The 19,045-nt window shown below is 34.9% G+C and overlaps 1 protein-coding gene across 2 annotated transcripts in view; it reads right to left on the bottom strand.

Moving 5' to 3' along the window:
* The window catches only part of LOC150106184 (beta-TrCP-like), a 157,517-nt gene that overhangs the window by 115,875 nt on the left and 22,597 nt on the right, over window positions 1-19,045 (bottom strand). For both annotated transcript variants that reach the window (XM_090392215.1, XM_090392216.1), the window contains exon 3: window positions 6,982-7,168. In XM_090392215.1, coding sequence (XP_090248341.1) covers window positions 6,982-7,168 — 187 coding nt within the window. The remainder of the gene's footprint in view (window positions 1-6,981; window positions 7,169-19,045) is intronic.

Genomic DNA, 19,045 nt, shown 5'->3' with positions numbered 1-19,045 from the left:
GATTAATTAATATATTACTATACGTTGTCATTTCCTGAAAAACTTAAAGTCCTTGCCCTATAGATGAATGGTATGAAGATCAGTGTTTAAGTCACTGGCTGAAGATGATTTCAAAGCTTGGGATGACTGAGCACTGTATGGTTTGCCAAATGAGTAGGATGAATGGAGTATACTATCATCATTAAACTGTTAACAGAATTTGTGAAGACTGAGTGTGGGTTATTTATCTAGAGAGGAAAGAATGTTGGTGATTGAACAGATTCCTGAGTCACTCTAGCATTATTGGTTAAGCTTGAAGAGGAAGCCATCCACCATGGCACATAATGAATGACCAGTGAGAAAAATCACCACTCAATTAAAGAAAGTCACAGGTAAACCAAAGGATGGTACTTTGTTTAGCGGGCCTCAATTTCAGATGTAATCTGAAAAGAGTAGCAAAACAGTTTTGCTACTATTACACGAAGTAGCTGTTTTATATTTTTCTCTGTATCCTTGCAGACCACTTTTTGACTTATCAAAAACTTTTGATATGATTTATTTTCTTTGACCGTTTCTCAACTTCTTGAATCCTCCATGACATTCTGGTTTTTTGTATCTTTTGCAGACAACTTTATGAATAAGCTTACCTTGCTGTATCAGTGTTTTCTACAGATTTTCCAAGGTTTGGTTCCGGTAAACACAATTTTTAATTTTTTTTCTCAAAAAATATCTGATTATTTGAGACTACTGTTCACCATTGAAAGCTACTCAACTTTAATACATATTTTCTTTTCATTATATCATTTTGTCCTGCTTTATTTCAAATTTCCTATATGTTCTTGTGTTCTGAACCAGTGTGAAGATATCAACTGTAACACAGACAATATTTTCTTATTTCTTGTGTGTTCCCTCTGTATGAATTTATTCACTTCTTTATGTTGGAATACAGTGTTTGTTACGACTAGTCACGTCATGAGACAGAAATCTAGCAAGTATTTATCAATATATGCTTTGTATAATATAAGCACATACACACAAGAAAGATATTTAATTAGCCAAATATTTCGGTCTGAAAATTGCAGACCATCTTCAGTGGCAATACAAGAACAGTTTTAAAATACAAGGTGGAATACCAACAATAGATCATTTATAAATAGAACAAGCTGCATGATGTTATATCACCAAGTATTAAAGAGAAATAATTTTAAGCAGAGACATGATTGAATTAAACATATTAATTAATAATTTCAATAATTTTAAATAACAAAATTAATATGAATTAATGAGTTATCCTGATTAAACTTTCCCAGATTTTTGATACAGATTACATTCATTCCGATTCAGGTCAGGACGATGGAGTAAGGCTTCTACACTTTCTTTGAATAAACATTCAAATTTATAGCGGGATCTATGTAAGAAGCGAGTGTTTGACCAAAGGATGTTGTGGTTAGTTTCAACCCTGTGCTGAGCCAATCCAGATTTTTCGGGTTTGTTGTGATGAATGGAGGATTGATGTTCTTGGATTCTTTTTTCTAGAGAGCGTCGAGTTTGTCCAAAATACGAGAGATCACAGTTGCAGGGAATTTGATAAACTCCAGGAAGAGACATAATTGAGCGTTTGTCTTTAGAAGAAGGAAAATGGGAAGATAATTTGTTAATACGTGAATAACTCATATTTCTTCAGAATTCTTGAAATAGGTTCTGAAATCCTGGAGATGTATGGAATTGGAACTTGATGTATTGAATCTTTGTTGCTAAGTGGTGGATTATAAGAATCGAGAAGATGTTGTGTACTCTTTTCAGAAAAGCCATTGAGTTTCATGTGCTGTTGGATACTAGAAAGTTCTTTCTGTAGAAAATCAGAAGTAGAACAATTAGTTTGGCTCTTCTGATTAGACATTTTATGATTCCTGTTTTTTGACAAGGATGATGGGCAGATTCTTTAAGAATATAACGACCCGTGAACGTTGGTTTCCTGTAAACAGTAGTTGTGAGAGTATTTGAAGGTGACCGGATGAGGAGAATGTCTAAAAATGATAGCTCGTTGTTTTTTTCCAATTCCATAGTAAACAATGATTTGAGGAACTGATACTGTTTACAAAAGAAGGTATGGAGTCTTTCTTGTGAGGCCATACAGTAAAGATGTCATCTAATCTTACCCAAAAGGATGGTTGATGGAATATAGATGAGAAGAGCACTTTTGGACAAACTGGATGCTCTCTAGAAAAAAGAATCCAAGAACACCAATCCTCCATTCATCACAACAAACCCGAAAAATCTGGATTGGCTCAGCACAGGATTGAAACTAACCACAACATCCTTTGGTCAAAAACTTGTCTCTTACATAGATCCCGCTATAAATTTAAACGTTTATTCAAAGAAAGTGTAGAGAGTTTACTCCATTATCCTAACCTGAATCAGAATGACTGTATATCTGTATCAAAAATCTGGGAAAGTCTAATCAGGATAACTCATTAATTCATATTAATTTTGTTATTTAAAAGTATTGAAAATATTAATTAATATGTTTAATTCAATCATGTCTCTGCTTAAAATTGTCTTTAATACTTAGTGATATAACATCACGCAGCTTGTTCTATTCATAAATGATCTATTGTTAGTATTCCACCTTGTATTTTAAAACTGTTCTTGTATTGCCACTGAAGATGGTCTGCAATTTTCAGACCGAAATATTTGGCTAATTAAATATCTTTCTTGTGTGTACATGCTTATATTATACAATCTTTATGTCACAAGTATCCTTAAAATATCAAATTATATGCTTTGTCATTTTCTGCAAATTTTCCAAAAATATTTCTATATGTCTGGTATTAATTTTCTATTTTGCTGTTTAAATCACCAACAACAATTTTTCTTCATGTGAACTTCACTTTTATTATTATTATTATTACGTGACACCTCCAGGGAGTCCAAAGGCTCATCGAGGGAGGTACCTACTCTTCAGCTCTGTGTCTACATCGCTCAATCCAAATACAACAAGCTGCAACTACACCAACGGCATCTATTGTCCACCAAAACCACCACTAGTATTTTCACAGACAATGACAATTTTCTATGACTTTCAAAAATCTGAACTTCTTCTTTAGCAGAACATTTTGTGGAACCATAGGCTGATATTTTAGGTATACAATTAAGATCAATAACTACTGATAACATTTCAGGTTCTTGGGATTTAGCCAACCAAATTGTATTCTTATTGACTTAAGCCAATATACAAAATGATGGTACAACATGACAAAATTTCATGCAGACTGGGGCGTCGCCTGGTTAAACAAGGCCCTCATTGTTTTCCCAGGGAACCAGGGCGAACAGCGAAAAGTCAGCTACTGGAACAAATCTGAAAGCACACCCCCAACTCAATATCACCAGAGTTAAAGATCGGTACTATCAACATAATAAGCCTGAATGACAAAGAAATGCACTAGCTGAGGAATTAGATAAGTACCAGATTGATATAATAGGGGTGACTGAAACAAAAAAGACAAAAACTGGTGAGATCTTTCTGAGCAATAAATACAAAATGTTATATTCAGGCAATGACAATCAAGGAAAAGAAGGGGTAGCCATAGTATTCAACACAAAATACGAGGTTAATCTTCTTGAATGGCAGGCAGTCTCAAGTAGAGTGATGTGGGCAAATATCAGAATGGGGAATTGGACAATAAGACTTATTTGTGCCTATGTTCCCACAGAAGGTTCTACTAAGGTAAAAGTGGAGGAATTTTTTGATGCTTTAGAAAAAAAGCAACAGACACAATGAAAAAGGAAAAGTTGGTCCTTGTTGGGGATCTAAATAGCAGAGTAGGAAATGACTGTCAGACACAAAAATATTTTGGGAAAATTTGGAGAAAAGAGCTAAGCTAATAATAATGGCAAATATCTGTTAGATTTCTGCTCAAGACATGGACTAGTTATTACTTACACCATGTTCCAACATAAAAATGTGCACAAATTCACATGGAGAGAAGAGGCAAGGAATAAGAAAGTCTCATTGACTATGTTATTGTTGATTGTGATGTTTTCACCCTGGTGCAGGACACCAGAATGTACACAGGATTTGAAATTGGAAGTGATCACTATTTAGTCTTGAGCAGGATAAAACTGAATTTCATAAAAAGAATAACATGTAAGAAACTTTTAAATCGAATAAAAGTTGAGCAGCTGTAAGAAAAAATGAAAGAGTTTGAGAACAGGAACCAAACCTTGGAGATTCAGTGGCAAGCCTTGAAGAAAACCCTGATAGATTCAGCCAGAGAGGCATATGGTAATGTTGTCTGCAAGGATAGAAAAATCAGAATTCCATGGTGGACACAGGAAGTTAAAGAGGCAATGAAGGAAAAGAAGAAAGCATATCAAAAGTTCTAGGCAAATAAGTCAGCTTGTGCTCTTGGAGAATACAGAGACAAATGTAAGAAAGCTAAACAGTATGTAAAACTAGCTAAACAAAAGTCATGGGAGGACTTTGGCAAGAACATAGAAAATAAAGATCAAGAAAGTGGTAAGATATTCTGGAGGTTGTTGAAGAAGCTTAGAAATGGAAGAAAGAATGCTGTAAAATGAGAGTTAGAGCTGATAAAGGTGACATGAAAACAGGAGAAAAAGATATCTTTGCAGTGTGGAGTAATTACTTAAAAAAATTGCTAAATGAAACAAGCAGTGAGAGCAGTGGTAAAAAACACTCAACAGGCATACAGTCAGGAATACATATCTATACGTGAAGTAGAAAAAGCCACAAAAGGCTTGAAATGTGGAAAGGCAGCAGGAGTAGATGATATTCGACCAGAAATGCTTAAGTATGGTGGTATCAAAGTCTTACGGTGGCTGCACTGCATAGTTCAGAATGCCTGGACATAGGGACGAATTCCTGATGATTGGCGTAGAGCTCTAAGAGTACCCATATATAAGAAGGGAAATAAAACTGAATGTGAGAATTACAGAGGTATATCCCTACTGAGTGTTCCAGGCAAGATTTATACCAGTACACTTCAGAAACGGTTGAGAAAAATTGTGGAAGAAAAGCTTGGTGAAGAACAAGCTGGATTCAGGCCAAATAGAGGCTGTCAGGATCAGATCTTCACTTTATGGCAAATAGTTGAGAAAGCATTGGAATATAACAAAGATCTATATTTAAGTTTTGTTGATCTGGAAAAGGCATATGACAAGGTGCCAAGAGAGAGAAGCTATTCAATATACTACAGTTATATGGTGTCAATGGGGCATTATATCAAGCAATACTTAGTCTGTATTTGAGTTGTAAGTCGGCAGTTAGAATTGAAGAAAGTACAGAAGATGGTTTAATGTTAAATCTGGTGTGAGACAAGGATGTACATTATCCCCTCTGTTATTCATTATCTATATGGATCACATTATGAAGGAAAATGGTATTAAACATGATATCAAAATTGGAGATGTTAATGTCAGCTCTTTGCTTTATGTGGACGATGTTATACTTCTAAATAAATCCGCTACAAGTTTGCAAGATTCCCTGACTAAAATGAATAACTGTTGTAATAAATATGGTATGAAGGTCAGTTGTAAAAAGACAAAAATAATGAAAATAGTTAGAATCGTTGAAAATATCAACTGTGTTGTGAATGGAGAACCTGTGGAACAAGAAAAACATTTCAGCTACTTAGGTACGATTTTTAGTGAAGATAGTAAATTAAATATGGAAATAGACAACAGAGTCAACAAAGCTGGTATGGTAGGAAGTCAATTGAATAAATTCATATGGAATAAGAGAGAAATTAGTCAGGACACTAAATTAGCTGTATACAAGACAGTGTTTAAACCAGTTTTAACTTATGGATATGAGAGCTGGGTCAGAAGTAAAACACTTAATCAAAGACTAGAGAACGCAGATATGAGAGTACTGAGAAAGATTAGAGGCGTGAACAGATGGCATCAATGGCAATATCATATTAAAAACAAGGATATTAGGAAAGAACTAGACATTGTCAGCATGCAGGCATGCGTTAACAGAGCTAATCTCAGGTGATATGGTCACTTAAACGGAATATGCGAGGAAAGATTAACAAAGCAAGTGTTCTCTGCCTGGTTGGTAGGAAAACGACCCAGAGGAAGACCAAGATATAGGTGGATTGAAATGGTACAAAGTGCCTTAGACGATAGAAATATAAGATCTGTTAATGTTGGAGTCTTGACAAGTAACAGGCTGATTTGGAGGAAAATTGTAGATAGGAAGTTAGTAACGATGTAAATTTTTCATGTAGTACTATCATATCCTGTACACCCCTTGAGGGTACATGTCAGGAATTTGATGATGATACTTTTAAAGAATTTATTTTCAAAAAAATATAAATCTACATACTATGAGATTACTGCTATTATTACTGCACAATACAACAAGAAAATATCCCAGTGGCATAATCACTGAATTTAATAACTTTTTTCTAATACAGCAAACATGTTTTTTAATCCCCTGTTTTTATAATTACAGTAATGCTTTTATAATTGCATATAATATTTCATTTTATGAATAAAAATATTTTCTTTATTTTTGATCATTATCATTCCATTGAACTGCTAAAATTTACCTTTATTTATTATTGCTAAACTGTATCTAAAATTGTTTTAAATGGTTGTATACAGTCTTAACATAGAATCAGAATCAACAGAATGGACGTTTCAAATCTAGAAATCCTGCACTGTTTTACTTCTATGTGAATTACCTTTTATGAAAATTCAATAAATGTGGAAGCATCAATTTCTCTAGTATAATAATGACTTCAGAGTCAAGTATGTCATTCAAAACCAGTATTATTATATTAAACTTACATTATACAGAGTAGTTTTATTTATTAGCTTTAGGTTCTAATTACAATGAACCAATTTTAGAAAGCCACTTTCCAGACAGGTAAAACTAAAATAGAGATAGACAACTTTTATTTATACCTGATTAAATATATATATTTTTTTATTGATATTATAATTTTTTTGAAACACTCCCACAAAACTTACCATCCTCTCCTTTCAGCTAGTCCTTTCCAAAGTGAATCTGTTCTAACTCTTCGTTCAATTAATTTCTTCCACAGCATGCCCTCTGATATTACTCTGTGCCATTCCTTACAAACCAGTTCAGCTGCACAAAGTGATTTGGCATCTAAGTATGATAATATATTTTCTGCTACATGATCCAATCCTTTTTCTGAAAAAAATAAAAATGAAAATAAAATAAAAAATGTAACATTTAGTATTTGTCAAACAAAAGTAAGAAACCATTTCTCATCCTCTGGAAAGAGATTCTTAGTATTTTTCAAGGACTATAATATCCAACTCCTCCTTCAAAAATAAGAACAGGTTCTGTCACACTTTCTCCTCACTTGCAAATCAGAGGATCCATAAAAATTAATTATATAAATTTTCCAAATTTCTTGAGCACTTTTTCAATTATGCTTTCAATATCAGAATCGATTGCTTTGCTTCCATCATTTCCCCTGTTCTGCTTCCCACAATTTTCTTTTATTTTCCATAATTTAATCTTTTCTGTTTTATTTCTTGTGATTTTTATTTTATTACATTTTCAGCAATTTTCTTTTTGTTTATTTCCCAGGATTTCCCTGTCTCTTGACTGTGACATCAATTTTGAGGAAATTCAGTTCACTATGGTGAAAATTTCTAGCTGTGTTTGTAACAGAAAGATTAAAATTAAAGAGTGAAAGGAGTTATGAAATATTTCTAGCTGTGTTATAACTCCTCTCACTCTTATTTATGCCATAAGCAAAAGAAAGAGCGAATGTGGAAGAATAGCTTTATTGAATGCAGATGGTACTCGAGTATCAGAAACTACTGAGATTGTTCAGTTAATGAGTGCTCACTTTGCTAAGATATATCAACCAGGTGTATGTAACATGGTGCACAGTGCTACTGCTACAGTGGATGAAGAGTTAGAGGTTCATGAAAATGAGGTTGGGGAGCTGTCACATAACCTGCATCAGGCATTGGACATTGTCTATAGAGATAGATGGCATATAAGACCATTTGCTACAGGAATTCAGCCGAATTGGCTAGGCCTTTTACACGTTCGTACAACTTGGGTCTCAGCTCAGGTATGATACCACAGGAATGGAAGGATATGATAGTTCCACTGTACAAGGGCGGTACAAAAACTGATGTGTCTAACTACTGACCTATCACTATCTCTGGTGTGGTAGTGAAGATATTAGAGAAGTTGGTAAGAACTTGCATTCAGAAATGGGTAGACAAACATGCTACACTCTGCAAGGAACAGCAAGGGTTTACTAAAGGAAGGTCATGTTTTAGCAATTTGCTCATATTTTATGAGGCTGAGTTGGATAAAGGAAATGGATACACTATAATAATGTTGGATTTTTCTAAGGCATTTGATAAGATACCACATGAAAGGCTGTTGCATAAACTGGAGAATATGGGATTGGAATATAACCTCTTGACTTGGATCAGGGGATGGTTGTCAGATAGATATCAAAAAGTGGTATACAATGGGTGTGAATCTGCCAGATTTAAGGTGACCAGTAGTATACCTCAGGGTTCAGCACTTGGGCCATTATTGTTCAATCTATACATTAATGACATCAGGCAGGATCTAACATCAGATGTGCAATTGTTTGCGATGGTGCAAAGATAGGCAGGACAATCAGGAACGAGACTGATATCGAGCAATTATAAAATTATTTGAATAGACTGGAAATTTGGGCAAACTAAAATGCCTGTTAGTTTAATGTTAGTAAGTGTAAAGTTTTGCACTTTGGTGTGATCAGATTTCCAGCAGCATATTATATTAGCGGGATTATGCTACAAGAAACTGAAAGGCAAGGAATCATAGCATACTGATGGATAGAAATTTAAAGTTCAAAGGTCACATAGCAAAAGTTGCAAATACAACTTAGAGGATAATTGCGATCTTTATCCCCTTGTGAGCAGATTTGGTCTTCTGGGTTCCAAGGGGATAAAGAAGCTATGAAAAGGGTGCAGAGAAGAGTTACAAAAATTATATCTGGATTATGGGGCCAGATTGCAAGTATATGGATTGCAGACTCTGATTAACAGGAGAAAGAAGGGTGATATGATAGGGATCTATAAATTTTTGAATGGGTGTTATAGGATATCAAGTGATGAAATTTTTCATTATATAGAAGGTGGGGAGAGAACGCGGGCATCCATGGATGTTAAGTTTGTTCAATGTCATCCAGGTTTTTCTTCCAGAGAGCAGTGAATGAGTGGAATAATTTGCTATTAGGGATAGTGAGTGCATCTAGTGTGAATGAATTTAAGAGAAGGTTATGATAGCTGGTTTGGGTGATTTATAGCCTCCATTGATGAGTCATTGACTCTCTGGAGGTCTCAGATAAGAATAATAATAATCATAAACGAATCAGCCTGTCCTTGGCAGAAGAGGACAGTAACTAAGTAAAGAACCAATGTCCATTCTTCACCTTTTTCGTGTATCCTGTTAGCAGGTATCCACATCTGAACATATGAGAATGGTCTGGAAATTTGGGATTTACATCATCAAGAAGCTTCATGCCAGCTGGCCACTGTCTAGTGTTTTTCACAGGGCCACTGCTGTTTTCATCTGGGAATCAGGGTGAACAGTGAAAACTCTGCTACTGAAACACATCAGCAGAATTCGAGACAAGAACCATCATATAAGAAGCATCAAAGGAAAAGAAGAAGACCTAGCAGAAGAACTGGAGAAGCACCAAGTTGACAGAATTGGTGGAACAGAGAGAAAATTTCTAATTCTTTTTATTAGCATAATTAGAGAAAGAAACCAGCTATAGCATTCAAGACATGATAATATACACCTGGAATGGCAAGTAATTTTAAGAAAGGTGATGTGTAGAAATTTCAAAATGGAGAATCGGTATGATCTAAATGGCAAAGAGGAAATTAATACTAAGTGAAACAAATGTTTTAAGGGAACATGTGTACAAGACTACAGTGGTGCCTTGGTTAACAACAGCCTCAGATAACAACGTACTTGGTTAATGACGAGTGGCTGTAAGAAAAAAAATCTCTTGGTTAACAACACAGGCTTTGGTTAACGACTCTCGATTATGTGAACCTCTATCTGATCTAAAAAACCAGAATTTTCTGATCACACTCTGCCATGCACGGGAAGATATTGTCGAATACAGAACAGCCACGTGGCATAGCTCAGATATGTTTGACCCATCATAGCCAGCTGTTTACATTTTCCTTTTATTGTTTCTTTTCTTGTAGTGTACTGTGCTTTATTTTAAAATTTGTGGTTAAAAATGTGTTTTATGATGAAAATGAGTATTTAAGCATTTATTTTTTATGTGTTGGTTCATATACACAATAAGTCAGCGGGTGCATGTCACTGTTCATTCGCCATCAAAAGGCAAAAATCAAATCTCATCTGTATAATAATCGTTGTATCTATAAACTGCTAATCATTGTATGTTATGGTAAGTGCTGTATCTAATATCGTCACCTTACAAGCAAAATGCACTAAGTCAAAAATTGCAGGTTTCAAATTTAAGTGTTAACTTTTATTTCAAAAAGTTTTTTTTTTTTTTTATTTTTTTTTTTATTTTCAGGTGACGATATGTTCTTTGTATCCCTTGTCTTAGTGTTGTACAATTTGTAATAATACCGTATTTTGCGTATCTTTTTTTTTATAGAGTGAATTTTTTAGTAGATAAATTTGCCAATAGCTTTACAAGAATTATAGAAGAAGGAGAATACCTACCTCAACAAGTCTTCAATTGTGATGAGACTAGGTTATTTTGGAAGAAAATGCCCAACATGACATTTATCACAAAAGAAAAAACACTTCCTGGGCATAAACCAATGAATGATAGGTTAATACTGCTTTTAGCAGCAAATGCAAGTGGAGACTGCAAGGTAAAACCAATGTTAATCTACCACTCAGAGAATTCCTGAGCATTCAAAAAGTTCAATGTCTCTAAATCAAATCTCAGTGTTTTGTGGAAGTCTAACAGCAAAGCTTGGGTCACAAGAATAGAATTTAGAGACTGGATTCATGAAGTGTTTGGACCAACTGTCAAAGCTTATCTTGAGCAAAACAATCTGCCTCAAAAAGACATTTTAACCTTGGATAACACACCTGGCCATACAAGAAGAGCTACCATAGGAATTAGATTTTATCAAGGTGATTTTTCTTCCTCCCAAGACTACATCTCTGATTCAACCTATGGATCAGCTGATAATTGCAAATTTTAAAAAACTTTACACAAGGGCACTTTTTACCATGTGCTTTGAAATATGTGAGGCTACCAACATAACCCTAAGAAAATTTTGGAAGGAAGAATTCAACATTGTCATAGCAATTAGGCTAATTGTAAAGGCTTGGCAAGAAGTAACAATGAAATGTCTCAAAGCAGCATGGAGGAAACTGTGTCCTTCCTTTGGTAATGAAGAAACTTCAGATGAAGGACACAAATTGGTAAAGGATATTGTGGCAACTGCTCATGATCTTAACTTGGAAGTAGAGGAAGAAGATGTTGAAGAATTATTGGAGGTGCATGACCGAGAACTGACTACTGACGAGCTAAAAGAACTTTTCAAGCAGCAATGTGAAGAAAAGGAAATGGAAATTTCATCTGAAGATGAGGATGGAGAGAAAGAACAAATTACGACTGCTGAAATCAAAATGTTTTGGCAAAGTGGGAGGAAGTTCAAAATGTTGCTATGAAATGGAATCCAAACAAATCTGAGGTTATCAGAACTGCAGATCTATTTAATGAAAAATCCATGCAGTTTTTCAGAAACATTTTAAAAAAGAGGCAGAAGCAAACAACCCTAGACATGTTTTTTCAGGTCCATTTGTCAAAAAACTCTGAAGTGAGCCCAATTGTCCTTCTGGTGAAGATCGATAATTAAAAACTGTTTTCATGAACAATTCATTTTATTAATGTTAATTTTTTTGTAGCAAATACATATACTGTATAATAAATAAATGCTATTTACCATATTTTTATGACATTTTAAATGAGTTTTATCTGAATTTTTAATATGTACTATGGTTGTGGGGAGGAGCCGGAACAAATTAATCAATTTTCAATTAAATCTTACAGGGAATCGTGGCTTGGATAACGACTGTAATCCTGGAATGGATTACAGTCATTAACCAAGGCACCACTGTATTTGTAAATTACTTATAGGGTAATATATGTAAAAAAAAATATAGAATTTATTGAAAAATCTCCAATATATTTCATCCAATTTGACATAGATATCGTAAGAGAGAAAGAAGAGATGATAGGTAATTATAACCAAGATATGAATCATAAGAACAAGACATGTAGCATGTGCTTACTAGCTTGTGTCTTGGTAACAGCTACCAGGAATGTACTATCAGAGTTTAATGGAACTATTATAATCAGTTAATGGTAATCACCTCCCAAAAATTGCATACAATCAGAGTGATTAAAGTTTGGATGATTTTATAGTTTCACATGTTTCAAGGAAAAGATGAAATTTGAATCTACTGAAATGCAGAAAATATTTTGGGAAAATTTGGTGAAAAGAGCAAAGCTAATAATAATAATGGTTATTACTAATACAATGTTCCAACATAAAAATGTGCACAAATTCACAAGGAGAGAAGTGGCAATTATAAGAAAAGTCTCAATGACTAGGTTATTGTTGATAGTGATGTTTTCTGCCTGGTGCAGGACACTAGTGTACAGAGGACTTGAAATTGGAAGTGATCACATTTAGTCTTGAGCAGGATAAAATTGAATTTCATATTGAAAAGAAGAACATGTAAGAAAAGTGGTATTAAACTCATCATCATCATCAAATTCCTGACATATACCCTCAAAGGGTGTACAGGATATTAAACTTGATATCAAAATTGAGATGCTAATCTCAGCAATTTGCTTTATGTGGATGATGTTATACTTCTAAATAAATCTACTACAAGTCTGCAAGATTCCATGACTAAACTGAATAACTATTGTAATGGATATGGTATGAAGATCAGCAATAACAAGACAAAGACAATGAAAATAGGCAGAAGCACTGAAAATATCAACTGCATTGTGAATGGAGAACCTGTAGAACAAGTAAAACATTTCAGCAAGAAGCCACAGTAAGAACAGGTGTTGGATTGACTGGCTGGCTTCAAGTTGGAAAAGGAGTTAGACAAGGATGTTTACTTTCTCCTCTCTTGTTTAGTATATATGCAGAGGACATCATGCGTGAAGCATTGGATGAGTTCAGGACAGAAATTAGGATAGAAGGTAGATTGATCAGTAATCTGAGGTATGCTAATGATACAGTACGCCTTTGTAATGACATGGAAGAACTAGGACTAATTCTTGACAAAGTTAACAAGATCAGTAATAACAGAGGACTTCAACTCAATTCTAGCAAGACAAAGATCATGGTTCTCAAAGGAAAAACAAACAGAGAAGCTCTTGAGAAACAAGTGTATCTTAATGGAGAAAGAATTGAGGAAGCCAGCAAGTTTGAGTACTTGGGATACATTATTAATGTGAAGAATTGCTGTTCAGAAGATGTCAGAAAAAGGTTAGGAATGGCTAAAACAACAGCCAGAGACCTGTCTAAAATCTGGAAGGATGGATCTATCTCCATGGGAACAAAGTTCAGGATTTTAGATGCAGTTGTTTTTCCAACAGCGACTTATGGATGCGAGACTTGGAACCTAAAGAAGTCAGATAAGAAACAGATATCTGCTTTTGAGACGTGGTGTTACAGAAGGCTGTTGAGGATATCATATACTGAAAGGCGTACAAATGAATGGGTGTTAGAAAAGATTAGTAGAACTTTAAGGCTCTTTAAGGATATTGACAGAAGAAAGTTAAAATATTTTGGACACATAGAAAGGATGGAAGGAGGATTTCTCAGAACAGTAATAGAAGGTAAAGTTCCTGGAAAAAGAGGCAGGGGTAGACCATCAATGAGATGGATGGATGGATGGCGTGTGTGGAGTGACTTATCTTCAGAGAGTTGAGGCTGCCAGAAAAGCAAACAACAGGACTACATGGCAAGGCCTGGTGTGGAACATCATCAAGCATCGGAGTGACCATACGGCATCTGTAAATGCCCAGTGAACATAAAGAGAGAGAGGTAAATTAAATATGGAAATAGACAACAGAATCAACAAAGCTGGTATGGTAGGAAGTCAACTGAATAAATTTATATGGAATAAGACAGAAATTAGTCAAAACACTAAATTAGCTGTATACAAGACAGTGTTCAAGCCAATTTTAACTTATGGATCTGAGAGCTGGGTTAGAAATAAAACACTTGACCAAAGACTAGAGACTGTAGATATAAGAGTCCTGAGAAAGATTAGGGGGTGTGAACAAATGGCAATATCATATTAAAAATGAAGATATTAGGAAAGAACTTGACATTGTCAGCATCCGGGAACATGTTAGCAGAGCTAATCTCAGGTGGTTTGGTCACCTAAATAGAATGGCAGAGGAAAGATTAGCAAAACAAGTGTTCTCTGCCAGGTTGACAGGAAAACGACCCATAGGAAGACCAAGATATAGGTGGATTGAAATGGTAAAAAGTGCCTTAGAAGATAGAAATATAAGATCTGATAATGTTGGAAACTTGACAAGTAACAGAGTGATTTGGAGGAAAATTGTAGATAGGAAGTTAGTAATGATGTAAATTTTTCATGTGGTACTATCATATCCTGTACACCCCTTGAGGGTACATGTCAGGAATTTGATGATGATGGAATGCAGAATCTTGACCTGGATCCAAAGAGCTTTTTGTCTAGTGTCAATGGCATGGGAAGCAAGATCAGACTTGTCAGATTCCAAAAATATTACAAAAAATGTAATATGGTCTTGATGTTCTATGATTCTAATCAAAGCAGAGCACCAGTGTGTCCAAAGTAACAAAGCTCACATGAATAGGGTACTTGATAGACACCTGGTAAGGAGTTAGTTAATTATTCACATGTGACATCATTTGACGTCATATGGAAGTGAAGACTTCTGCTAGAAGAAGTGGTACGGTCACAGATGCCTTTCCTTTCTTTCTTTCTTACTTAATCCTCCTCTTCTATCTTTACAGTATCAAGGTAAGTATTCTTGTAACCAGAACCCAAGGATAAGGTGTCTAGACATATGCCTCCGTGTCAGTAGATGTGTGTTCACAGGCCGGTTAGCCTGTTCTCGGGGATGAAAAGCCGAGTTTCCAGGTGAAAAATTCCCCTACTTCAGTATGAGACCGGCTAACTCACCTAGTAGTGCCAAGGTACAAGATCTGACAATATTAGATTCGCCAAACAAATGTGGAGTTTAAGAGTAGACTTACTTCATTTCCCCTCTAGAGAGTATATCCAATCCCATGATCTTTCCTAATTTGAATAACTTCGTCATTCTAGAGAAAACTTTTTTTTTTTTTTCCAAACAAGTGAATTACTCCACAAAAAAGTTGTAAATCTACAGTACAATTAGTACCATGAATAGGCCAAAGAGACAATATAAAGATTCCTCATATCACTGATGGGAATCGAACCAACCCAGATCTTTCTGCCCAAAGGGCTTTGTCTATATTGAGTGAACTCCAGAGGTTTCAGATGCCCTTTCCACTAAGAGTTAACAGGACAATCACAAACATCCAGACTCTTGGCCAACCAGGTCAGCCCTGGTGAGGAGGTAGTAATTTGTCCTTCATAGATGGTAGAAAAGAAGACAGTTTCCAAGCTGGTTTGATGGAATCATTTTTGATTAAAACTTTTGATGGAAACTATTTGTTCAGATGTTCCTTTAAGCAATGGCATGAAAATGTTTCTCATATCACATTGTAATCTGACTGACAGATAACAACTGACAATTTTCTGAATGGCAGTTTCATTGTACCCATTAGTCATCAGTGATTTTTATTTTATTTGATTATCTAACAGAAGGGAATCAGAAGAGCAGATTGCATGAGCTATATGTACAAGGTTTTTGATAACACCTATCTTCTGTAATGAATGATGGTGTGATGATGAATGGATGTATCTGCCAATAAATAATGGTTTCTGATAAACCAAAAATTCGACGTGAACTGCAGGATTTTGAATTAAGGTGTCCAAAATGGGAAGACTGTTTGTGGATTCACATTTAATAGTAAACTTGATATGGGAGTATAAAGTTTATCCAGGAAATGTAGTAATTCTGTTTCTGAGTGGAGTGAACTGTAAAGATATCAACAAAATGAAGCAAAATACAAGGTTCATAGAAAATGGCATGGAAGAGTTTAATTTTCTAGATGTTCCATAAAATAATTAGATAAAGTGGGCGAGATGGGACTGCCCATCACTGTTCCTTCACAGTGGGCAGTCCTTGATGACCTACTGTTAAAATCTGAAGAAAACATTAATATAAGTATGGAGGGGTGTGGTTAAGTTGCTTGCAAGGATAAAAAAATCCAAATTCATGATGTATTCGAGAACTAAGAAATAGAAAAGAACATGGAAAACATCAACTGTATCTTAAATGGAGAACTCAGAGATGTAAAATATTTCAGCTATTTAGGCACAATTTTTAGTGATGATGGCAAATTAAAATGAAACCAGACAACAGAATAAACAAATCTAGTATAGTAGAGAGTCAAATGAATAAATTTATGTGGAATAACAGAGAAATTATTTGGAACACTAAACTAGCTTTATACAAAAACTGTGTTCTCACACACATTTTAACTTATGGATCTGAGAGTCAGTTTAGAAATAAAACAGTTGATTCAATGATTAGAAACCACAGATTATGAGAGTTCTGAGAAAAATTAAGGAAGTAGGACGCTGTCTGGATCATTGTATTAAAAAATTGACAATGAACTTGACGATGTTAACATTAAGTAATGTACGGGTACCTCTGATCTAAGGTGTTATAGTATCTTAAATCAAATGGGAGTGGAAAAGTTATTGACAGGTGTTTGATGCCAGAAAAAATACCATGAGGAAAAGGTGGACAGATGCAATTAGTAGTGCCAAGGTACAAGATCTGACAATATTGGATTCTCCAAACAAAAAGAACAAACTAATGTGGAGTTTAATGATGAACTATTAAAAGTGAAGGCAAGTTGTCTAAGTGTTGCCTTCAATCAAGAGTAGACTTACTTCATTTCCCCTCTAGAGTATATCCAATCCCACGATCTTTCCTAATTTGAATAACTTCGTCATTCTAGAAAAAACTTTTTTTTTTTTTTTTCAAACAAGTGAATTACTCCACAAAAAAGTTGTAAATCTACAGTACAATTAGTACTATGAATAGGCCAATGGTTAAATAATCTATAAATTCTGTTGAAGAGACCAAAACTAGAACTTTGTCAAGCCTTTTCAGGTCTCCAATAAGTGGTTTTACACCAGATGATGAAAAGCATATACTGCCTAAACATATTCATTCATGAGGAAACATGCTACAGTGGGATTCAAATCTACAACCTATTGACAAAACAAAGTCAAGCACTTGAGGCTATGTTAAGTGGGTCTCATCAAATCACATAAATCAAAATAAGCATGAGATGGACATTAATTACAGTCCTACAAAAGAATACCCTATTCTTATACCAAAGCAATTAAAAATACGAAAGATCATTTAATGAACTTTTATTATCCTAATCTGCACTAAAATGATGGTTTATATTTTCTGAAAATTTAAAAAATTGTTATTCTTAATTGTTCTATCATAACATTCTGGTATAGCACTAGCCTTGGAGACAGATGTAATTCTAGCTCCCCCCACCCTCATAACAAAGATATGAAAAATATCTTGAAGGATTTGTTATAATTAGTGGCTATGAAGCCATGATGCAACATGAGGAGAAGAAAGACCACTATAAGTTGGAATCTATTTGTTACTTACAGGAGCCTTTTCTAAGCATTTCTTCAGCAGGTTGCTGAGACAGTCGATCTCTGGTGCAAGCAAATAAGGTCCTGCTCTTGAAAACTCAGGTTTATACCAGCAAACACAAAATTTGATTGCAAAAATCACCATTTCAGATGACAGTAGTAGCAATATGTTATGAAAATGAGATTGTGGCAGTTGTTCATTTTACTTGTCACATATGTCTGCAAATTGTCAGTAGATGTAAACTCAAAATACCAAATGATCATTAAAGGTAGAGATGGCTGTCTGGTGATTTAAGTTCTGCCTATTCCCTTTGAGAAAAGAAAAGGTATCAAGGATTTCTGCTCTTTCTCTCTCTCTCTTTTTTTTTTTTTTTTTTAAATAAGCAGTTACAAATGCTAAGTCAGTTTTGTCAAACCACATACATCAGAATAAGCATGGGATGAAAATTAGTTACAGCATCCTATGAAAAGAAGTTAGCAATATAGGCCAAAGATAATCCCAAACAGTTCTTCCAATATGCTGCAAATAAAAGAAAGAATGTATATGGCAGAATGATTTTAATGAATGCTGATGGTGGAGAAGTAACTGAATCAATTGGAATAGTAGAATTACTAAGTGAACACTCTGCAAGAGTATCATCCATGTGGTGATACTACAGGAACAAGAGAACCAAAGGCTTATATAGGAACTGAGGTAAATGAAATGGAGGTGCATAGCATATTACAGAACCTTAAAGTGAATACAGCTGTGGGATTGGATAGTATACCAGCTCGAGTTTTACATGAAGTGGCAGGGGAATTGCCAGTGCCCTTGACCATATCGTTAAATCTAAGTCTCAGCTATGGGTTAGTCCCAAGGGGAAAATAGTTCCATTGCATAAAGGAGGCTCCAAGAGTGATGTAGCACATTACCGACTGATCAGCACATCAGGAGTTGTTGTCAAAGTATTAGAGAAGTTGGTAAAGAGCAAAATACAGGAATGGACAGATGGAAATGGGATACTGTATTAAAGGCGGCATAGTTTTGTGAATGCAGGTCATGCCTCAGTAACTTGTTTATGTTTTATAATACAGTGATAGATGAGTTGGATAAAGGTAATGGGTTTACAGTGATACTGCTGGACTTTGCAAAGGCCTTTGACAGAATACCACATGGAATTCTAATCCGTAATGTGCAGCACATGGGAATGGATATAGGGTTAGTGAGATGGATAGGAGGGTGGCTGA

Source organism: Typopeltis vanoorti, chromosome 5 (genome assembly GCF_054136105.1).
Source record: "Typopeltis vanoorti isolate ZY-2024b chromosome 5, IOZ_Tvanoo_1.0, whole genome shotgun sequence".
Lineage (NCBI taxonomy): Eukaryota > Metazoa > Arthropoda > Arachnida > Uropygi > Thelyphonidae > Typopeltis > Typopeltis vanoorti.
Note: the sequence above shows the minus strand (reverse complement) of the source record. Positions and strands in the feature narration are given on the sequence as shown.